This window comes from Cydia pomonella, chromosome 25, assembly GCF_033807575.1.
Source record: "Cydia pomonella isolate Wapato2018A chromosome 25, ilCydPomo1, whole genome shotgun sequence".
Lineage (NCBI taxonomy): Eukaryota > Metazoa > Arthropoda > Insecta > Lepidoptera > Tortricidae > Cydia > Cydia pomonella.
This window is the reverse complement of record NC_084727.1, coordinates 3552168-3576848: the sequence shown is the minus strand read 5'-3', so window position 1 is coordinate 3576848 and position 24681 is coordinate 3552168. Positions and strand designations below refer to the sequence as shown.

Genomic DNA, 24681 nt, shown 5'->3' with positions numbered 1-24681 from the left:
TGTATCAAAAATGTAATTTTTGAAAATCTTATCACATACTTAAATTGGTAAGCGCTGGTGGCCTAGCGGTAAGAGCGTGCGACTTTCAATCCGGAGGTCGCGGGTTCAAACCCCGGCTCGTACCAATGAGTTTTTCGGAACTTATGTACGAAATATCATTTGATATTTACCAGTCGCTTTTAGGTGAAGGGAAACTTCGTGAGGAAACCGGACTAATCCCAACAAGGCCTAGTTTTACCCTCTGGGTTGGAAGGTCAGATGGCAGTCGCTTTCGTAAAAATTAGTGCCTACGCCAAATCTTGGGATTAGTTGTCAAGCGGACCCCAGGCTCCCATGAGCCGTGGCAATATGCCGGGACAACGCTAGGAAGAAGAAGAAGATACTTAAATTGGTAACAGATTAGATTGCATATTATTAATTAATAAATATTAATAGTGAATTATTTTGTAGGTGTTAACAGAGGCTTCCGATTACGAAAGCAAGCGTTTACAATTGGAGGCGCTTTATAATCGTCTCGAAGCGGCGCTGAGCGCGCCCTTCCTCACTGCACTCGATCAGGGAGATAAGGGTGAGTGTACTAGCAAAGAGAATATGAAATAGAGGTGGACTGTCAAAGAAAACTTTGTAGCCACAGTTTTACTGCCGTCTTTCGACGCATGATTAAAAATTTAGGATGCCATTGGACTTTGATCCTTATTCTTTCACAGATATGTGTTAAATTTGTTAATTATCATACAGTGGCGCCATTTAATAAAACAAAGGCTAAAGGTATGGCGGCATCGTTTCGAGCGATGGCGCCACAACCTTTATCTGATGCCCGGTAAGATGGCGCCACATTTTAATACTTTTACGTCAATCTTCTTGATATGTTACGAATTCGGATCGAATAATAGACGGACGAAGATTTTTTTAAACACATGTATACTGTTTTCAATTTTCACCATTTTTATACATTTTAATTTACGAAAATGAATATCGTCGGAAATACCAAACATCGTGAGTGTACATTTTAAACAAGACCAAGTGCGGGTAGTTTGCAAAAACTTGCACAGCTAGAAAGTATTTTTTTTTTAAGTTATGATGAGCAAGCTTATGCTATATAAAATAGACCCAGTGTCTGTACCTCCATTCATTTAAGGCAGTACAGACACCAGTAGGGAGGATATGCCGATTCCAGCTCACTTTAGGTATTTATCTCCCCCTCCCCCCCTCACCCCCCCCCTCCCCCCTCCCCCCCCTCCCCCCTCACCCCTCCCACCCTCCCCCCTCCGCCCCTCACCCCTCAAACCCCCTCCCCCCTCCCCTCCCCTCCCCCCCCCCTCCCCCACCTTCCCCGCCGCCGCCTCCCCGCCCTCCCCCCCCGCCCCCCTCCCCGCCGCTGCCCCTGGCCTGCGCCACTTGGTAGTTCGGCAAAGATCCGTTAGATGGCGCCCTCCCCCCCGCCCCCCTCCCCCGCCGCTGCCCCCTGGCCCCTGCGCCCCTTGGTAGTTGTGCATATATCCTCGCCAGTTGGCGCTACTTTCTATGTTTAAGGTATTTATCTCCCGAGGGAAAACTTCGCTAAAATAGATGGCACCACTTTGTACGTGTACGACAAACAAAAAGTGACGAGGTGGCCTCCAGTGGCGAAGGTCGGATTCGAACCAGCGTCTTTAGCTGACCGGGGCGTCTTTAGCCAGTTAACGTCATGAACCCCTAGGCCACCCCGTCACGGTGAAACTGGTCCTAATTTCTCGTTACTGGCTCAATTTAGGTATTTATCTCCCGACGTGTTGCATCAGCCGCCACCGTGGCGCCGACGGCCACCTGCAAATTCCTACGTGGGCGTCGAGGTCGATCGAGATAAGAGAGAGAATAAGTTAGATTTAAAATATGCATATATATATTTATATGTTTATATATTGGCGCTACTTTGTATGTATCTGACGCCACAGAGCACGTGTACGCGTCAAGGTCCAGGTCGATGGCATCGGCTTGCTCCAGGTGCGGTTGGTTTTGGAGCTTGTGGTCAACAAATATATGGACTTTGTACTTTTCCAACTGCCCAATAAGTTTGTTTTAAAATATGCATACGGGCATATTTGCAAGAGCACATAATATAGAGTGGTTAAAACCGGATAGAAAAATGTATATTTTCTTGAATACCTGGGTATTCGATATTTATCCAGGTACTAGTCGTAATGTTAAACATACATGTTTTTACTTACATTACGGGATGTTTCATGTTAATCTAAAAGTTGTAACTATTTCTAGTTACATCTGGTAACATTTACATCACACTTTTTAGAAAAGGGAGTTTCTAAACCTAAGTATGTCGTTAACTAGCAAAGTCGAGTATATCTGTATGTGAATAATAAATAAATATCGAATATCCAGGTATTCAAGAAAAATACATTTTTATATCCGGTTGTAACCACTCTATATTATGTAATAGGTATTTTTTTAGCTGACCTAATTCCGATTCCTGGTACTGGTGAACTTATTTATACCACGTCGGTGGCAAATACTGTCCGCCTGATGATAAACTGTCACCGTAGCCTATGGATGCCTGCAACTTTAGAATTGTTACACGCGCATTGCCAACACTTTAAAAACCTATACACTGCTTTTTGAATTGGGAATGGGAAATTTCCTATAGCTCGTTGAACAATAATGTGGAGAAATGATCATGTATGCGCAGGTGTGTAGATAGATAGCTATACTGAAATAAAAAAAAAAAGTTTAAAAGTGAATGAGTAATTATTTATTTACCAATAATTTAGCTATTTTACAATGTCCCCATGCAAGGGTTTTATTACCATTGTTCAAAATGAATCTCTTTTCATCTTTACCACAGAGAATTTTCTTTCTTCTAATTTGAGTGTACATATTGTGCTTATCACTAATCAAATTATACATGTTATCATAGAGAGTTTTACTCAAGTCTAAACAGGTATAGTATTTATTAAAATTTAACCTACGTACAGCAGCGGCGTTAACACCTTTGTTTTTTTTTATACATTTAATTTCGTTATTGTCATCCGAGTCTAATATATACGCATACATTTTTGCCCTTAACCCAACAAATTCTCGTATTATTCTTCCATTGTTTTCGTCCTTCATCATGCCCACAACCTTTTTATTGACTTGTGGTAAATTATATACGTTGTTTTGAGGCAAATCTGAAGTGTCAAATCTGCTTTGCAAGTCAGGTTTAATGTCTTCGTAAAAGTTATCTGTTTTGATATGATAAACAAAAGAGTCGGTGTCCGTGTATAAAAGGCTTATATTATCACCGTATTTATTTAACATGTAATCATAGTGGAAGTTGTACATGATTTGTTTACTCAAATCTAATACACTAAAACCTACATAAATAGGTTTGTCGTATACAATTATGGTTTTGTTCATTTGCACAGCTACCAGTTCTTCAGAGAAAATAGAGGCACTGTGGAAATTTGGTCTGGAAATGTAACGATCGAGACCATATGTAGGTTTTGTTCGTTGCTTATGTTCGCTGTGCAAAGTATCCCACTGTTTACACAACTTGACATCAACCCTTTTCTCGACATTTTCAATAGTTTTCCCGAATATGGAGTTATTCATGAGTTTAAAGAAATCTTTTTCAAAACTGTTTTTAGCTTGGACTCTCATTTGCGAATTTAAGTCAATATATGATTTTAGCCAAGATGATTGATTGAAAGTGAGAATTCTATGAATTTTCTTACAAATTAACCCTTTTTCAATATATAGTTTGAGGTTAGCATAGTGCACAACATAATTGGTTTTGTTATCGAACGTTAGCAATAACTTTTTAATTTTACCCTCAATTGGTAGTTTGGTTTCAGCACAGAAAGGGTAATCATTATGCAAGTCATGTAAGCTATGTGGATACTCCAAATCTACTTCCAATATATATCCAACATCAGAGTCTATCCGTTGTGTTGATATATCAAACAGTTTAACCTCGTCTTCACTCATCCACCTAAAGTTATCGATTGGAAGCGGGCGTCGCATGGCATCACCGTAAAGATTATTTATATCCAAATAGATGATAAAACTGCTGTCCTGATTCACGTCATAATCATGCATGAATATATTATTGGCCTTAGCATAGCGGTTTGACGCTTGACAGACACCACCTCTTATACCTTTCTTTATAAATTGAATCATTTCATAGTCCGTAAACAATTCTAGGCATACTTCGGTATGTTTCAACATGGCGTCCCAACTCAAACCGGGTGCAGTGACATATTGACACGGATCTAATTCATACGCACCTATACACACTTGTCTAAAGTTTTCAAACACTTCAGCCAATAATAGAACATCTGTCTTTAAATATAAGTCACAGTATTCACCCAGAGTTGTAATATTGAACGCATCCCAAACATCTTTTGCATGTTGGTAATCCTCATCGGAAATATTTAAGTCCGTGAGGCTGCTATAGAAGGCGGCCTGAGGGGGTAGCGCAGTTTCCTCAAGCCGCCTCCAGTCACTTACATACTCGTAAGGGAAAACTCCCTTACGCGTATGTAACTTCATATATTTCTCACGTTCGTAACAATTATCGGATGGTGGTAAGAAATTTGGTAGTATTTTGAATTGGTCCTGTGAAAGGTTTGAAACTAGTTTATCCAAGCTACTTGACATGAATTTATACGAGTCGACAAACCTTAGACTGTATTCGTCAATCCTTAAATCGAATGAAATATATTTTTCCTTGTTAATGGGAATGCAGGTTAACTTTCCCTTAATCTTGGCTAATTCCTTAATGAATAGATGACAATCGTAACCGCTCAAATTGTGAAAGACGACTGGTATAAACTTTGGTAATTGGTAATTCAAATTACATGAATTGTGTGTTTTGCCTCTAATATTACCCGTTAAATGACAATGATCAATTACATAAGCTTCATCATCTCCAATTTTTTTCTTGCAAATATGACATATATTGGAGGATGTGTTAGCACCGCTGCTGTCGCTGTAATTTTTTTTTGGTGGTACGACTTTTTGCAAGATTTTTATAATTCTATCAGCGTCTTCACGAATGCTCTGTATAAATTTCTCCACACAATCTTCACCTCGATAGATAACAAATTTGGATAAATTATTGTCATATTCACAATGAATATAATAGGAAAAACTACATGGCACATGTTTATGGGTGTTACAAGTAGCACTTGTAGTAGTAGACTTTTCATTATCTAACGGAACTAAAATCGATTCAAAGTCACCATAAATTACAAATGGCACTTTCATTTTATTTTTATAATTTTTGAAACGTAAGTATTTATTATTAGGCTTAGGTAGCTCTACAAGTGTCTCCCCACAACCAATTGCTCGGTGTCGATCTAGTTTATTTTTATTTGCAAAGGGGTGTAAACACCCATCACATATCCATGTTGTTTTTCCATGCTTACTAATTTGCGAACTCACTAAACGAGACAAATTTTTAATCCAACAATAATGTGAAACATCACCTCTCTCAAAATATAACAAATTTACATGATTTTCGCAAGACATTTTCGAAATACGTAGAGGTACAATAGTCAGACCCCTGTCATCCCTTTTCTTATCTGTATCAATACCATATACATTAACACTGATTTTATTTAATTTTTCAAACTTTTTAATGTCCGAGAGACAAACCGGATCTTTTATACCTGTCACGTTAAAAATGTCTGTATAATGTGGGTACGATGAGGGACGATCACTGTTTTTATCAACTGGATAGAGAGCACTAATGATGGCCCAATAAAAACACTTGTTATCACGATTTTTCACGTTAACACATGCATTCTTCGATTGTACCTCGGGTGGCAGTGGTATATATGTAGATCCTTTGAGTGGTTGATATTTGTTAACGTTGACGTTGAGAAACTCAATCTTCTCGAGACCCCAACCGCTGTCCCTTTCGTTGAAATCTTCACATTTTTTGGAAATACACAAGGATATTTGTTCAAAATACGATGGAAAATCCATACAGTCTTTATGCAGAGCCACGTTTTTTGTGTTGAATGACTTTAGATCACGTATCACTTCACCTTCAGCATTGGTTTTCACAAAAGTACCAAAGAGTTCAACATTTATTTTTACATGTTTATGTGTTTTTAGTTCAATGGTAATCAGCTTTTCAAGCGTTTCTCCAATATTCAACAAATACATTTTAGGATCCAAAATGTCTGCACTCCCATTAATCCGGTATGTAATTATTCTGCACTTGAAGGCACTGTCAACAATGTAAACAGCACCGTCGGCAGACTTTTCTTGTGCACAAAGCAGGATGTGGCGGTCACTTTCCGAATGAGATATCAAACAGTTTGATAATACATCTTCGTTACAAAAGTTGCAATGATGTAACAACGCCATGGTGATGCTTCAATTCACTCGCTCAGACAACGGTACGGTCGTGCCGTGAGGCGGGCTGCGGGCAACTAAGTGAGTTGCATCATGCCATGCGCTGGCGTCTGCGGTGCGCGGCGAAGCGGGGAAGGGGAGCCTAGCCGGCGCCGCGCCCACGCATGATTTGCACGTGTCGACACAGTGAGTCATTATTGCATCATCGGGCTTGACTGAGAATGGTTAGAGAAAACGGGGATTTCCCGTCGACCAAACACAAGTGAATGATTACATATCTTCAAGTATACTCTGGTGAACCCACTTTGTGAGTAGAAAAAAAAGACGTAATATTCAATTATTACTGCGCGTTATTACTGTACAGCCTACAATTGCATTGGTGTAGGGGAGGAAGAAAGATAAGGTTCTATGTTAAAATAAATAATAAATAGGTTAGTTATTGTTTTTTATTTTTATTTTCATGAAACTTTAACCGTTTCAATTGAAAATATAGGTATTACACAAAATATCGGTGGCATAACACTTGATTTCAGAGTCGACAATATCGTTTACATTGCACAAACTACCTATAATATTGCGTGCATGTTGAACATTAGCGGGGTGATATATCTTGAAATGTTTCTTGAAGAAGTTGAGACGGTTTTCGTAGGTAGACTTTATTTTGTTCAAGTATCCGATACGTGCGTTAATACACTCCATAACACATTCGATATGACTCCATTCCATGTGGTTTATCACCAAGGGGTGTGTGTTCGTCACCGGTTCATTGTCACAGCTGAGTAAAAGTAACGGTACAGGAGAGATACACATCCGAAGACGATCGCACTGAATCAGCTCTGGTGAAACACACATTGGGCTATGAAAGAAGTTTCCAATGACGTCAACTTTTTCCGCAAACATTGCATTCCATTCTTCACAGGTGAGTTCATAATGGCCATTAAAACTGACACAGGTATGTAATCTGATTTTAGCTTGAATAAACTGCAACTTCAAGTATACATGGATATTTGCAATCGGAGCACTTGCACCAGCAGGACAGCGTTTGAGATTGTAGACACTCTTGCTCAGCTCACAGCAACCATCACCAGCACCGGAACAATCAATCGACGGTGTGTAAGAAGGTAAAAAAATGTTTGAATAATTCATTTTTTAAACGTATTTTCAAAGTTCCAAGACACGTTTACAATTGAGGGTGGTCAATGCTCTACTGAATGATTTTACGTGTGGCACTGGTGAGAGCGTTGTACTCAAACAGTGAATCATTGATAATGAGACAGTATGCCGTGGTGTTGGCAGGTACATTCTCTTTAAACTCCATTTCCAATTTAATATCAATAGCACCAGCTCCCGAGTTGAAGCTGTCACACTGTCTGGACGTGTCAATGACTATTAATGGAGAGTGTGTCTTGTAATGAGCATAATTTACTTGAGGGCTGGTATGATCACGGCTGTAGTACGATCGTTGGAAATTGGTAAATGCGTCATATAAGAGCGCATAGTTGTTTGTTTTAAATTCAGCCGAAAAAGGATCGTATGGATAATACTGTGCGTTCAAATACACCCTGCAATTGGTAAGATTACAATGGTCGAATATACTCATATCTTTGGTCTTGTCGTTCCTGCGTGCCGTTTGGAAACCAACAATGAGATAGCGAGGTTTCTCCAGCTGAGTACTAGTCTTGATGCACCAAATATGACGTTCTGAGGACGGTAGTACGGGATATTCATACAGTTCCCACGTGCGGAACGCTATCTGAACTGGTATGCTGCCCTCAACATACGACATTAAGCGCAGTTTCTCCTTATCAGATACTTTTATGACTGGCATCCTCCATGTGACACGAGTGATTTCAATCTCACCATTTGGAGTCGGCGGTTTCGGTACCGTATTCGGATCAACGGGTGCTAAATCTAAACAGTTTACATCTATACTGGCGCGATTTAATATCAACTCGTGTTTCCCATTCATTATTACCTTCTTGTAGTCCTCGGCGAAACCCAAGAAATGAGATAGTGGTATGGTTAATGTAAACTTGTCATGTATCTTTTTAGCACCAACTTCCCACCCCGCTGTCTGAAGACTATGGTCCATTTGTCCACTGATGCCGCAGTTTCTCGCTCGATCAATCTCCACACCGTTCAATTCATAACGAATGTCTTGAAATAAAAAAGCAGCACCATTGTTGACCAGTAGACAGCCTTTCTCCACAGTGCCTTCCACTAATATTTGACTCTGACTCGGTAGTAGAATTAGATCTTGACGGTTGATACATATGTGGATGTTATCGTTGTTTTTGAAAGAGTCATTATACGGAGTGTATGGGTGAAATTCTATACTTTCTATACTGTCATCGAATAACACCTTCTCACCAATGTTTAAGATAGATGACGAGGACATACTTTGAAACCGATACTCTGTAAAAATGTACTGTTTTCTCTAGTCAATTTCCTTGGTTGTTGTTGTTTTTGTAGTGACTGCCGCTGTCTCTCGTTAATACGACGTGTTGTAGTAATTCTCTCGACGAGAGCAAGATCTCGACTAGTTGTGAAGGTGTTGTTACCAAGGCTTTTATTGTTATGTATAATCATTTTTTTTTTTACTTTTTACGAATATGCAAACGAAGTGCAATGCTTTCACCTCGGAAATTTACCGTATTACCGTGCTCGTTTACAATGCGCAATTCAATGTTTTGTATGCGATTGTTACTCTTCTTGACGGGTAGATATATAATATTGGTAGGTTGTTCAATAATTTGGTAGCCGGGCGGGACGTCAGGTGAAAACTCGTGTAAAACATGTGACGGCTTGTTGTTTACGAATGAGCCCTCCACAATATTGCACTCTATTCTTATAGTGTTTGTAATGATTATATTAATTGTTTTATCCGACCAATGTGATGTTTTTGCTTTAAGCTTTTTCGCTGAATAACCAAACAATGACCCTATGCTGTTTGGTTTGTCAAAGCGAATATCATACTTTGGCGAGAATATCATACACTTGGAGGTATTGTTATTTACAAAGATATCCACCAATTTTTCACCATCACCTTTAGCCCTCTTTGTCATTTCCTCGTTCAAGAGGTGTATTATACTGGAGAGCTCGTATGAACCTTCAGGAATTGCGATTACATCATCCCCATAGTGAAACATATTATTGCTCTTATCAACATTAGGAATAGTGTTGAAAGTCTTAAAGTACACGAGAGCACACTCGTAAAAACCATCATTGTCCAATTCTAGAGCCGGTTGAAAGTCTACATTCAACACAGGCTCGTTACCGCTCAGACTTATTGTGAATGATGTCATAGACATGATACTGACGGGTAGAAGATTAATGTAAGAATGAAACTACGCATGTAATGCTCATGATATTTATTTAAAACAAACGCTTAGCATTGGTACACAGGAAGGCCAAACATAAGTGTCCACAATTTACAGTATTAAATTTCTGTAATCGATTGTAATTATACTCTACTCGCATGTTGCGCTGTTGTTTGGTACTAGCGGAATCATTTATATAATCAATAAACTCTCGAGGTGGTCTCAAATCACCAAAGCTATCAAAATATAGACAATAGTTACCCTTTTTCGCATAGGCACACCAATGTGTACCTTCACCCTGCTGAGAGTCTAAATTGATAATACCAGTTTCATAATAGTGAGGTTTCTTTGGGAGATTATCTCGCATGAAAACACCCCTAAAGTAGGGGATTTTCTCTCTACGTGCAAATCTCACAATGTCCACATCGGTGAGAGCTTGACCAATCGGAGGTAAATCTAATTTCTTGTTTTTTTTTTTTTCGCCACTTTTGCAGTTGCCGATACTGTTGCTGCTGCTGCTGCTGCTGCTGCTGCTTCATTAGCCGGTGTAATGTAGAGTCCCATTCCACGTTTATAAGGTGCTAAATATAAACCTCTACCGACAATCTTGCTTTCATTATTATTATTATTATTTCTATTCCTGACCATTTCATAAATATTTTTAGCAGCAGTGGTAACACCGCCGGCCAAAGTTCCCGTGGCTGCTAAAGCACCCAGTAGCGGTATCAAAGCTGGTAGGAAACCGCCTTTCTTAGGTATTGGAATGACTCGCTGTTTCTGTTGTCCCTTAACAATTTTCCCTTTAACAAAATGTTTAGCAGCTTTTACACCCACTTTTAGTAGTGTATTAGTAGCTGTATCCTTCTTTTTCGCAATGTGTTTTTTTACAGCATCACGACTTGCTTTAATGACTTTAGATATGGGAATCATACCCATACCGTGTTTAACTTTATATTTCATAATCTTATCTACCGCTAACGCGGCAATACGTTCACCAATTGAATTGTTACCACGCCAACGATTTTCAGCAGCTTGGGCCAATCGCAAATCTGCTTGATGACGTCCCTCCAATGTTTTATCACGTGAGTAGGCAATATCGTGTAATTTACAAGCTTCGTCAAGCGGATTCACACCGGGATCGTTGCGAGCCAATCTCTCCTTCAATCTAGTACCGGGACCGCAATAATTGTAACCGGGTATGTGCGCTTCGAATGGTAGATTATTAATTAAATTATTTATAATACCCCCACCGCTACTATGAGATCGCAGTCGTCTAGGTCGTTTGGGATTATGCTTAACACTAACCCCGCCAATGTGTGTTATCATCTCAAGTATCTATACTTGACTGTGTACGTGAGTATAAAGTATGCCTATATATCTATATAATATTTAAACCTTTGAAATTTGATCATGTATGTGTGTATGTGTGAGTATAAAATACATGTCCTAACGATTTGATACATCACAGTGAAATGAAGCTTAAAAAACAAAACACGTCACTGGCTATTAAAGATTGGAGTGTTGTGCTAGATGATAATGTGAAACCAGCAATGACTCGTCGCTCCCTTAAACATGGCTCGTTGCTGGCGAATAACATTAGATGTCTCATCTGTGGACCTTCCAACTGTGGCAAGACAAATGTTCTGTTGTCTCTGCTCTTACATCCGAACGGTGTAAAGTTTCATAATGTTTATCTTTATTCGAAATCATTGAATCAACCTAAATACAAGTTTCTGAGTGACGTTTTAGAGCAAGCGGGTGACATACCGTTTCACACGTACAATGATAAGAGTCAAGTCGTTCCACCGGAGGAAGCTGCGGAGGACAGCGTCATTGTATTTGACGATGTGGCTTTGGAAGATCAAGATGCCATTCGTCAGTACTTTGCAATGGGACGTCATCGTTGGTTAGATTGTTTCTACTTATGCCAGACATATAGTAGGATACCTAAACAGTTGGTACGTGATAATGCCAATCTTATATTGCTATTCAAACAGGACGAGTTGAATTTAAAACATGCCTATGACGATCACGTGAATACCGATATGGGTTGGGAAAAGTTTAAGGAAATTTGTCGCGAGTGTTGGCAGAAAAAGTACACTTTTTTAACAATCGACAAGGAGAGAGACATTAATAAGGGTCGATATCGTAAAGGATTTGACGTTTTCATTATTGTATAAAATTTAGTGTCATCTCCGGTTTATTATCAGTTTTATGTTGTCAGCTACTGAAGAACAACGTCGTTTAATTTATATCCTATCAACATATTAGCATCGGCCGTACCAAAAGCAGCAGCAGCAAAAGCAGCATCAGCACATACACTATAAAATAAAATATGTTTGGTAATAAAAAGTTGAAACGGAAACTCGTAGATTCCATTGAGAGTGTAAAGAGAAAAGTAAAAGCGTTGCGAGCAGATAAAACTTTGCTTGACACTTCGCTAGCTCAAACCTTTGAACCAATTACAAAACCGCTCAATGTTTTAATGACTAAAGCTTTAGAATCTAAAGGTAATAATAATAATGATGACAATGCTAAACCAGCAGTAATGAATAACCCCCAGCTCCCTTTGATAAAGACCTCCACACCATTGTCAAAACATTCACGTAAAAGGAAATATCTGATTAAAACCGAAGAACCCAATAGTAAACTGATTAAGTGGAGTAATAATCTTTTTACAAAAACACAACAGTTTGATGATGCTGCTGATGATGATGATGATGAAGATGATTCTAATGATGATGCTGATAATGATGATGATGATGATGAAAGAAAAACAGAGGGAGATGAAGAGTTTAGCGATGCTGAAGATATGAAGTCGGCTCTTGAATTTGATGAAGGTGGTGGTGGTAGTGGTAATAGTAGTATTGATGATCTACAAAATAAATATATGAAACATCTTTTAAAAACATCAAAAATACCATTTGGTGTTTATCTCAAGGATAATAAAATGCATATTGGTAATAGTCGGGTTAAAATCATTGATGACGTGTTACATATTAAAGATTCACGATTCAACCTAACTCCTGGACTGTTGGAACTTATCTTTAAAAGAATACCAAACAAGAATATAGTTTTGAGAAAAGATGTAGAGGATTACAATAATATTTTAGACATTACAAACGCTCATCGTAGAGGATTCTCGCCACACGGCCAATTGAGTGGAGATAGAAGTGTAAAATATCAATGTTACATTAAACAACCACAAGAATCAAAGAAACATAAAGAAGGTGGATGTTTGAACTCTGGTAGAAGAGATGTATTAACAACTAAAACTTTTTATCCTAAAACTGATTATATCTATTGGGATGATCCCAACGAACTGGTGAGCCGTTTACAGCTTTTGATAGCATCACAGAATGCTGGCAACACCTCTCATTCGAACGAGATCAATGCAATCGTTGAGGAACTGACTGAGAGCGGTATAATTTTAAAGTAAGAAAACAGACCCTCTTCTGTTAGCTGTTTTTAAACCTGTTCTGAGCTGTTATCTAATAAAACAGACATGTTTTGTAACTAAGCCTCTCCCCCCCTTGCTACCTTGTTATAAATACCGATGAGGCCTCCCCCATCGTTCACTTTCACAATGCCTCTTAACAAGTTTGGACAATACTTGGGTAGCGAGTCTACAATCCGTGACGACTTGAAAGTGGAACGAGATTTAGTAAATTTTGAAAATAGACGGGTGGCAGGAATTCATAAATCTTTTCTTAAAACTGATGCTATTTGTAGGGCTGAATTGGATGAACAAGTAGTATTTTTAAACACAAAGCTAAAGGCAAATATTAAAGATTTAAAAGATTTACGGGTAAAGGTTGAACAATTATCAGCTAGAATTACTACACAAACACACGCACCACAACCAGCCCAAACACCATCAGCAACGGCAATAGCTCCAGGAAAGCGATTGAAGAAAAATGAGTAAAGCTCAAGTGGTCAACGAGATACACAGGTATGCGAGAAAAACATTTCCACGTCGTCGATTCATTCAGAGGGGGCTCGATGACACATGGCAGATTGATCTAATTGATATGCAAAAGTACTCCAAGGATAATAACAACTACAAGTATATTCTAGTGTGTATCGATACCTTTTCCAAATACGCTTGGATGCAACCGCTAAAGTCTAAGAGCGCTGAAGATGTTACAAAGGCAATGAGCAGAATTTTGAGTGAAAACGGGAGAAAGCCCAAGAATATTCAATCAGATGATGGAAAAGAGTTTTTCAATGTCAAATTTAAATCGCTCATGAAACATCATCATATCAATCACTACTCTACCTATAGTGTCATGAAAGCTTCCATAGTGGAAAGGCTAATTAGAACCTTAAAACATTGGATTTGGAAACAATTTAGCATGAATGGTTCCTACAAATGGATACAGCTGACAAGTGAAGTGGAACAATATTACAATAACAAACTGCATCGTACTATCGGTATGGCACCGGCGAGTGTGAATAAAAACAACTCTAAACAGTTGTTACATAAAGTCTACAATCACATTAAAGTCAAACCACGTGCCAAGTTCAAGGTCGGTCAACATGTGAGAATTAGTAAATATAAATCCACTTTCGCCAAAGGCTACACCGGCAATTGGACTACGGAAATATTTACAATAACTAAAGTGCAAACTACTAGTCCAGTGACATATTTACTTCAAGACGCTAATCACCAACCCATCTCTGGATGTTTTTATGAACAAGAGTTGCAGAAAACTAAACACAATGACATTTATCTAGTGGAAAAAGTTTTAAAGCGTCGTGGAAATAAAGTGTATGTAAAATGGCTTGGCTTAAATGAAAAAAGTTGGATAGAAAAAGATAACATTGTGTAACTATTTTACTCAATAAATATTCATTTACTCCAAATCAATGAGGTTTCACTCAATAAAACATTCCTATATTCAGTAATATGAATTTATTATTAATACGTGTACATTAAAACATTTACATTCACAGCGAGCTAACAATTTAAAATTAAACAATGACAAGGAATAAATGCATCATCACCTTAATATGTACGAGCATTCTTACATTTAGGTTCACATTCATAATCACCGGAAGCTATTATGTTTGGACCTAGCACACAAAATATTACATTGATTAAATAATTAAAAGATTTAGTATTGAACACCACGCGTGAAAATAGTTCCGCTGTAACACCACCTAATAACGCAATCCAGTCTTGATAGTTGATTTGAGCATCTCCCACTATTTCTTCCACGTCATCGTTTAAATCGTCCCACATTACAATTAACGGGTAAATATGACAATCGTCATGGTGACCTTCGATATACAATCGTTTTAACAATCTCGCTACTTCCGCTCTAAATGTGTGAAATGGCATGGGGAGGCGCCATCTATTAATCAGAGTATTGTTCTGGAACGCTTTTATCCACTTGCTTTTACATCCTTGATAAAAAGATTTCATTTCATCGCTCGTATCGCTCTCAGAAGCGCTCTCTAGGCAGTTTGTTTTTCCCTTGTCCCCATCGTCTTGTTTTAACAGTGCCTTTGCTGTTGCCATCGGTTGTGGTCCGGGTGACGATTGCGAAGTGGAGCTGCTACAGCCACCGTCACAGCCGCCGCCGCCGCCGCTTGTGGTGGTGGACAACCAGCACTGGCAGCACCAAGTGGTGATGGTATTGTTGTCGGCTGGGGAAAATATAATAAAAATATTGTTATTATTTATATTAAAAGTATGCAAGTATTCCTAATTGAGAACATAGGGGATAGGTCGAAAGTGATAGATTATTTAAACTACACAGACAGAACAGAGGTGAAATACTCAAATGTTAATCTGAGTATAATACAACTATACTTACATTTGGTATGTGATGAAGCTTGCGGATCCATGATTTCAACGCAATATTCGTTGTGACACTGTAGTGGGAATATGGTTCAACATGCTCTTTTATAGCAGAAAAATTCAGTGGAGGGGTGGGGTGTAGACGGGCGGGGCGCATGTGGTAAAGAAACGTGTGAAACGGTTCTCATGAACTATATGAAAAGAGGAAAAGATTTGTTTGTTGAGTTATCGTAGAGGAAACGAAACTACATTATTTTGTAATAATTAAAATATAAATATATGTACTTACCTCAACTTTCGGTGCAAACTGAATCATCTTTGTCGAGCGAGGTCAAATGTAGTCATTTACATTATTGCTCAACGAGCTATAGGAAATTGGCATCGATACATGCGAATTTCACATAACGCCTAGTCTCACTACGATTGCATATATAGTCGAGAAATTAGGACCAGTTTCACCGTGACGGGGTGGCCTAGGGGTTCATGACGTTAACTGGCTAAAGACGCCCCGGTCAGCTAAAGACGCTGGTTCGAATCCGACCTTCGCCACTGGAGGCCACCTCGTCACTTTTTGTTTGTCGTACACGTACAAAGTGGTGCCATCTATTTTAGCGAAGTTTTCCCTCGGGAGATAAATACCTTAAACATAGAAAGTAGCGCCAACTGGCGAGGATATATGCACAACTACCAAGGGGCGCAGGGCCAGGGGCAGCGGCGGGGGAGGGGGCGGGGGGAGGGCGGGGAGGCGGCGGGAAGGGGGGCTAGTGGCGCCATCTAACGGATCTTTGCCGAACTACCAAGTGGCGCAGGCCAGGGGCAGCGGCGGGGAGGGGGGGGCGGGGGGGGGGGGGGGGGGGGGCGGGGAGGCGGCGGCGGGGAAGGTGGGGGGAGGGGGGGGGGGGGGAGGGGGGGTGAGGGGGAGGGGGGAGGGGTGAGAGGGGAGGGGGGGGTGAGGGGTGAGGGGGGAGGAGAGGGGGGGTGAGGGGGGGAGGGGGGTGAGGGGGGGGGGGAGATAAATACCTAAAGTGAGCTGGAATCGGCATATCCTCCCTACTGACACCTATTGCTATCTCATTCTGTCTCTTGAAAAAAGCTATTCAAATCATTCTACTGTTCCACTCATTCATGGTGGTACAGACACCTATTGCTATCTCTTTCTGTCTCTGGGTGGGTTGGGTTTTATAGACTGAATTCGTACCCAATTTATCGGGATTGTATCAAAAATCGTTTGCGATTTGTTGTATGTGTTTTGTTTGTTGTCTATAGAGTAGAGCCCATTACAGGCATTACACTGAAACTTTTTAATTGGAAACAAAGTCATAGAAAAGGCGGGAATAACGGATAAAACAAGAAAATTGTTCAGTTCTGAATAAAAATGGATTTATCGTGCGATTCCAGCGACGAAAAAATTAATTCAACTCCCGAATAGATATAAGTAGAGGCGAAAACGGCGATCGATAGTTTGTTACCGGAATATTCTAAGGAGAGATACATGAAGGCATACGACCACTTTATAAACTGGAGAAGATAAGAAAGTAAAGTCGCTGTCGGAAACCGTGTTTCTGGCATATTTCGCAGATATAGCGAAGACATTAAAACCATCTACACTTTGGAGCACGTATACAATGCTGAAATCAACTATTCATAACAAGCATGAAGTTGATTTGAAGAATTTTACGAACTTGTTAGCATTTTTAAAAAGGCGATCGGAAAACTTTAAAAGCAAGAAATTAAAGATTTTCACTGCAAAAGAGGTCGAGAGATTCTTAAACGACGGTCATAATGTCCTATTAATTTGTCTTTTTCGAATTGTTCAAATTTCTCTGTAAACTTCAGAGACATGTCAAACGCTTATCCTATTTCTATGATAAACTTTAACTAATTTCATTTCATTGTTGTTATGTCGTTTACCTATCGCTGTAAGTATGTATCTGTTAATAATCCAAAATAGCGCCAAAATATCTCGGCTGATATGGTTCTCTTTCCACCCTTGGTTAACAATCTACTAATAATAATGTACATATGTTTCTTTATTACTTCAGAGCGCACGGCATGCTACGTGTCTCTATTCCGCGGCATGAATCGCTCGACATCCGCCGCGCGATGCTGGCGACGTTCCGTCTGCGCGTCACTGGCGACGCAATGGCGCCGGTCGGCCGGACAACCGTCTCCACGCGTCGCCGTGCTCGCGGGGAAGGGAGAGGCACACACGCATGTAAGATATCTCTGTCCCTGTCTGCGCGTCACTGGCGACGCAATGGCGCCGGTCGGCCGGACAACCGTCTCCACGCGTCGCCGTGCTCGCGGGGAAGGGAGAGGCACACACGCATGTAAGATATCTCTGTCCCTGTCTGCGCGTCACTGGCGACGCAATGGCGCCGGTCGGCCGGACAACCGTCTCCACGCGTCGCCGTGCTCGCGGGGAAGGGAGAGGCACACACGCATGTAAGATATCTCTGTCCCTGTCTGCGCGTCACTGGCGACGCAATGGCGCCGGTCGGCCGGACAACCGTCTCCACGCGTCGCCGTGCTCGCGGGGAAGGGAGAGGCACACACGCATGTAAGATATCTCTGTCCCTGTCTGCGCGTCACTGGCGACGCAATGGCGCCGGTCGGCCGGACAACCGTCTCCACGCGTCGCCGTGCTCGCGGGGAAGGGAGAGGCACACACGCATGTAAGATATCTCTGTCCCTGTCTGCGCGTCACTGGCGACGCAATGGCGCCGGTCGGCCGGACAACCGTCTCCACGCGTCGCCGTGCTCGCGGGGAAGGGAGAGGCACACACGCATGTAAGATATCTCTGTCCCTGTCTGCGCGTCACTGGCGACGCAATGGCGCCGGTCGGCCGGACAACCGTCTCCACGCGTCGCCGTGCTCGCGGGGAAGGGAGAGGCACACACGCATGTAAGATATCTCTGTCCCTGTCTGCGCGTCACTGGCGACGCAATGGCGCCGGTCGGCCGGACAACCGTCTCCACGCGTCGCCGTGCTCGCGGGGAAGGGAGAGGCACACACGCATGTAAGATATCTCTGTCCCTGTCTGCGCGTCACTGGCGACGCAATGGCGCCGGTCGGCCGGACAACCGTCTCCACGCGTCGCCGTGCTCGCGGGGAAGGGAGAGGCACACACGCATGTAAGATATCTCTGTCCCTGTCTGCGCGTCACTGGCGACGCAATGGCGCCGGTCGGCCGGACAACCGTCTCCACGCGTCGCCGTGCTCGCGGGGAAGGGAGAGGCACACACGCATGTAAGATATCTCTGTCCCTGTCTGCGCGTCCCTGCGACGCAATGGCACCGGTCGGCCGGACAACCGTCTCCACGCGTCGCCGTGCTCGCGGGGAAGGGAGAGGCACACACGCATGTAAGATATCTCTGTCCCTGTCTGCGCGTCACTGGCGACGCAATGGCGCCGGTCGGCCGGACAACCGTCTCCACGCGTCGCCGTGCTCGCGGGGAAGGGAGAGGCACACACGCATGTAAGATATCTCTGTCCCTGTCTGCGCGTCACTGGCGACGCAATGGCGCCGGTCGGCCGGACAACCGTCTCCACGCGTCGCCGTGCTCGCGGGGAAGGGAGAGGCACACACGCATGTAAGATATCTCTGTCCCTGTCTGCGCGTCACTGGCGACGCAATGGCGCCGGTCGGCCGGACAACCGTCTCCACGCGTCGCCGTGCTCGCGGGGAAGGGAGAGGCACACACGCATGTAAGATATCTCTGTCCCTGTCTGCGCGTCACTGGCGACGCAATGGCGCCGGTCGGCCGGACAACCGTCTCCACGCGTCGCCGTGCTCGCGGGGAAGGGAGAGGCACACACGCATGTAAGATATCTCTGTCCCTGTCTGCGCGTCACTGGCGACGCAATGGCGCCGGTCGGCCGGACAACCGTCTCCACGCGTCGCCGTGCTCGCGGGGAAGGGAGAGGCACACACGCATGTAAGATATCTCTGTCCCTGTCTGCGCGTAACTGGCGACGCCTCCAAGGTCGGCCTACGTCTTCCGAGCCTCGACAATAATGTACTTTTAACGTCCGCAGGTGGAGTGGCTAACCAACGTGCTGAAATCGGAGACTCCATACGCAGAATTGGTGCGATTATACACGGACCTGCTGCAATCATTGGATCCTTCGCCTGCTAAGGTAAGTTTTTTTTTGTGTATTATGGGGATGTTTCCTGTAGGTATTTAAATTAAGTTATTTCATACCATGCACGAAATAAAGCACCAGATAATTCTTAGGAAAATAATAATATATAAATACAAAAATAAATCAATATTATTGGACATTATTACACAAATTGACTAAATCCCAATAAAGCTCAATAAAGCTTATATAAATATTTATAAGTACTTAAGTTACATAGGAAACACCCATGACTTAGGAACAAATATCTATGCTCATCACACAAATAAATGCCCTTACCAGGATTTAAACCCGGGACTATCGGCTTCATAGGCAGGGTCACTACCCACTAGGCCAGACAGGTTGTCAAGTTTATGGTTTTTGGTTTGATTTTCATTTTATGAGTAGAATAATACCTTTATGTCTAGGTGGTGTCAGCGAGCCTCAAGCTGTGCTCGGATCCCGAAGAAGGCATCCTCCAGCTGATCGAGCTGCGACGAGATATTGACGAGTTCCTCGCTTCCATTAGAGCCGTCATCGATGAACCTGCAAAAAATAAAGGTAACCATAAACAGAGATTTTGAAATATCTATCTCGGATTGTCAAAGAATTGTACCCACAGTAAATTTACTGCCATCTTTCGACACACGATTAAAACTTTTAGAACGCTAATTGACTTTGATCCTTATTCTTTCACTGATATGTGTTAAATTTGTTAAATCAAAAAGTGGCGCCATCTAATAGATCAAAGGCCAAAGGTATGGCATCGTTTCGAGCGATGGCGGGCGGGAGCGCTGCAGAACCTAGGAAGCCCAACCAGCACTCTGAAGTCATTGTTATACACCACTACCAGTGTGCCCAAAAGACTATTGCCTTGTGCTGTGATTACACTTGTTTTCTGCACAAAATTCTGGCCTCCCTTTGGTCTTTTGTGGTATCTTTCAGTGTATATTGTGACAGTTTGTGCCTTCTTTAAATATGTAAAGCGAAGCTTAGTTTTCAATTAAGTATGTTTTTTCTACAGAAGTGGTACCAACATCAACGCTTCAAGAGCTAGGCCTGGCCGCGTATGCTCCGCTAAAAGAGCTGCTGCCTAAATACACCGATCTACAACGACAAGTGTTCTTAGCGTACCTCGAAGGTCCTCAGCTGAGACAGGTATGTTTCTACAAATATGGTACCATCGGGATTCTATGGACGTGGTTCACTGGGGAACTTAGTTCAAAGATGGGCTGTCGAAATACACCGATCTACAACGACAACTGTTCATAGCGTAACTCAGGGGCCCGCAATTGACACAGGTATGTTTCTACAAATATATACCATCGAGGTAGGGTTCTATGGACGTGGTGCTACTGTGGAGGAGCCCAGTTCCAAGACCTGCTGGCTAAATAGACCGATCTACAACGACAAGTGTTCTTGGCGTATCTCGAGGCGCAATTGAGACAGATATATTTCTACAAATATGGTACCATTGGGGTAGGATTCTATGACCGTGGTACCACTGGGGAGTTCACCGATCTACAACAACAACTGTTCTTAGCGTATCTCGGGAGCTCGCAATTGACACAGGTATATTTCTACAAATATGGTACCATTGGGGTAGGATTCTATGGACGTGGTACCACTGGGGAGTTCTTAGGAGGTACTTCCCCAGTTGCGCTCTGCTCTGGAATGGAAATGGCATCCGCTGAACTGTGCCCTACCACACAAAGCGGGATGACAATTACTGTGCCCATACCTGTCTTTTGGACGTAGTTTAAGGACATACCCGGGTCCAGTGGTACCATTGGGGTAGGATTCTGTGGACGTGGTACCACTGGGGAGTTCACCGATCTACAACGACAACTGTTCTTAGCGTATCTTGGGAGCCCGCAATTGAGACAGGTATATTTCTACAAATATGGTACCATTGGGGTAAGATTCTATGGATGTGGTACCACTGAGGAGCCATGGGCCATCTAAATTCACCGATTATTTAACTTATTTCTCATTTTTCTGCAGGACGACATCTTAGAGCAATCGCGTGCCATCTTAACAGTATCCGAGAGGTGTGAAGGCTGGCTCGACACGGCGTACGGAAAGGCTAAGAAGATCGCAGGCGACGCCGCGTGCCCACACTATGCTCCCGCTGTTGAGGTAACATCACATATATTTCTAATCTTAATTTCCATGAAAGATAATTGATTGTAATAGAAAGGTAAATTCTAAAAAACGTGGCCCTTAGTTTGACATCCAAAACAGATGGCGCTGTACAGCGCCATATGATTTTCGGTCACTGAATTGTCAAACGTCAACTTTTGACAATCAGTTACCGCAAAATGTATCGGTCTGTACAGCGCCATCTCGTATCGTTGTCAAATTCGAAGCACGAAATTGCCTTAGATTTTTCACATCTTACTCAATCTATGTATCTGCTTCCTATTACATCTTGCTTTCCATTTAATCTTCAACGACCTGTCTGGCCTAGTGGGTAGTGACCCTGCCTATGAAGCCGATGGTCCCGGGTTCAAATCCTGGTAAGGGAATTTCGTGTGATGAGCATGGATATTTGTTCCTGAGTCATGGGCATTTTCTATGTATTTAAGTATTTATAAATATTTATATATTATATATATCGTTGTCTAAGTACCCTCAACACAAGTCTTATTGAGCTTACTGTGGGACTTAGTCAATTTGTGTAATAATGTCCTATAATATTTATTTATTTATGTGCGATAGGTAAATGGACAGATAATGGTACATTAACCAAGTGAAGTCGTGTTTGGCGTCATAAAACTTTGAAGGGGTACATTTTTAAAATGGTTGTAAAAAAACATAGGTATATAATATTTATTTATTTATGTGCGATAGGTAAATGGACAGATAATGGTACATTAACCAAGTGAAGTCGTGTTTGGCGTCATAAAACTTTGAAGGGGTACATTTTTAAAATGGTTGTAAAAAAACATAGGTATAGGGGGTGATTTGTCTATAAAATTTTCCGTACTATACGTGGTTAACGGCACCACTATACGTGCACAAACACATTGTATAATATACAAATACTTAAATACATAGAAAACATCCATGACTCAGGAACAAATACCTGTGCTCATCACGCAAATAAATGCCCTTACCGGGATTCGAACCCAGGACCATCGGCTTCATAGGCAGGGTGTCACAGTCCATCGTGATTTTGAGTAATAATAATTGAAAGCGTTTTTTTTTTTTGGAACAAAAATAAAAAATATATTTACTCGTAACACTAGAAATACCTTCGTATTCATTTTTGTCGGTTCGAGCCCACTCTTTATATAATATATTTTACCGTACATATGGTGCAACTTTACCGCACTAGTGCGAAAATTAGCATATTACATTACTATCAATGTTCTATTTAATCCTGCTTCGCCACCTTACCTTTCCGAAAGGTTTAGTTATTTAGCTGCTGGTAGTGGTCATCGCCTTCGATCAAGCACCAATCTTTTACTCACGATTCCTTCCAATACGACGCGCACATACAAGAAATCCTTTACTGTCCATGCCGTCAAGTTATGGAACGAGATTCCGGTGTCCGTGAGGCAATCCCAATCTGTAGCATCACTCAAGGAGAAGCTTAAAAAATTGTGGCTTTCCGATACTTTGGTTACGACTTCCTAGTTCTTTGGAGTACTTCTACTTTTTTAATTTCCTTTACTTTTCTGGTTCGAAATCATATTTATTTATATTATATATTGAATATTTATTTATTTTTATTTATATATATATGTATGCATTATTTTATGGTTATTTTTCTATCTATGTATATTTGTATCAATGTGTATTCAAAACGTGCATTTCATTAATTTCAGTGATTGTACACTTTTGTTTGTGTTTGTCATTCATTCACCGTTACTTCTGTTTTACTCATTTCCTCAAAGGTTAACTGGAAGAGATCCCATACAGGGATAAGTTCGCCTTTGTTGTATTTAATTTACTCTGTAACTGTGTTTTTCGTGTTTTTATTTCTATGTACAATAAAGTATATACATACATACATACATACTATGTCGAACATTTAAAGAGCCATATGTACTGTAAAACGTTGTACCAGACATGTGCAAATAGGTAATTCGCAACTCGTGTCGATTTAAAACACTCCCTTCGTTCGTGTTTTAATTTATCACCACTCGTTTCGAATTTCCTATTTTTCGCACTTGTATCGTAATGTACTATTACTGTACATATGGTGCTACTTTATAGCACTAGTGCGAAAATTAGCATATTACGTTACTGTGTCGAACATTTAAAGAGCCATATGTACTGTAAAACGTTGTACCAGACATGTGCGAATAGGTAATTCGCAACTCGTGTCGATTTAATTTTAACTCCCTTCGTTCGTTTTTTAATTTATCAGCACTCGTTTCGAATTTCCTATTTTTCGCACTTGTATCGTAATGTACTATTACTGTACATATGGTGCTACTTTATAGCACTAGTGCGAAAATTAGCATATTACGTTATTATGTCGAACATTTAAAGGGCCATATGTACTGTAAAACGTTGTACGATACATGTGCGAATAGACAATTCGCAACTCGTGTCGATTAAAAACACGACCGAAGGGACTTGTTTTAATATATCACCACTCGTTTCGAAATTCCTATTTTTCGCACTTGTATCGTAATGTACAGTCAGCGTCAAATACTTTGTAGCAACCAAAGTAGCCAAATAGTTCGGTACACCATATATTTAGTATGGTGTACCGAACTATTTGGCCACTTTGACCGCTACAAAGTATTTGAAGCTGACTGTACTATTTCCACGCAGGCCTTCTTCACCGCCCTGTGCGCCCTAATCTCCTCGCACGGCCGGCGCATCGAGCAGGAGCTCCAGACCGGCGCGGGCGGAGTCCTGAGCGCGGCGTGCCCGGCCGCCGTCACACTAGAGAGAGCCGCCGCTCAAGCACTCGAGGCTGCTGGAAAACTACCAACAAACGATCCAGGTAGGCATAGCTGGATAAAATCTACGACCGGTCTGGCCTAGTGGGTAGTGACCCTGCCTATGAAGCCGATGGCCCCGGGTTCAAATCCTGGTAAGGGCATTTATTTGTGTGATGAATGAAAATCATC

At 41.6% G+C, this 24681-nt stretch overlaps 2 protein-coding genes across 4 annotated transcripts in view; one reads left to right on the top strand and one right to left on the bottom strand.

The window, feature by feature from the left end:
- Positions 1-24681, top strand: part of LOC133531549 (conserved oligomeric Golgi complex subunit 7) — a 46315-nt gene that overhangs the window by 5121 nt on the left and 16513 nt on the right. For all 3 annotated transcript variants that reach the window (XM_061869828.1, XM_061869827.1, XM_061869826.1), the window contains exons 6-12: positions 451-568; positions 17508-17680; positions 19505-19606; positions 20017-20149; positions 20613-20746; positions 21593-21727; positions 24380-24554. In XM_061869828.1, the coding sequence (XP_061725812.1) occupies positions 451-568; positions 17508-17680; positions 19505-19606; positions 20017-20149; positions 20613-20746; positions 21593-21727; positions 24380-24554 (970 nt within the window). The remainder of the gene's footprint in view (positions 1-450; positions 569-17507; positions 17681-19504; positions 19607-20016; positions 20150-20612; positions 20747-21592; positions 21728-24379; positions 24555-24681) is intronic.
- On the bottom strand, positions 14668-16184 carry LOC133531763 (uncharacterized). Its single transcript, XM_061870153.1, has 3 exons — positions 15755-16184; positions 15482-15656; positions 14668-15311 (listed from the first exon to the last, which is right to left on the bottom strand). The coding sequence occupies exons 2-3, from the start codon at positions 15510-15512 to the stop codon at positions 14668-14670; spliced, it is 675 nt and encodes a 224-aa protein (XP_061726137.1). The 5' UTR covers positions 15513-15656; positions 15755-16184.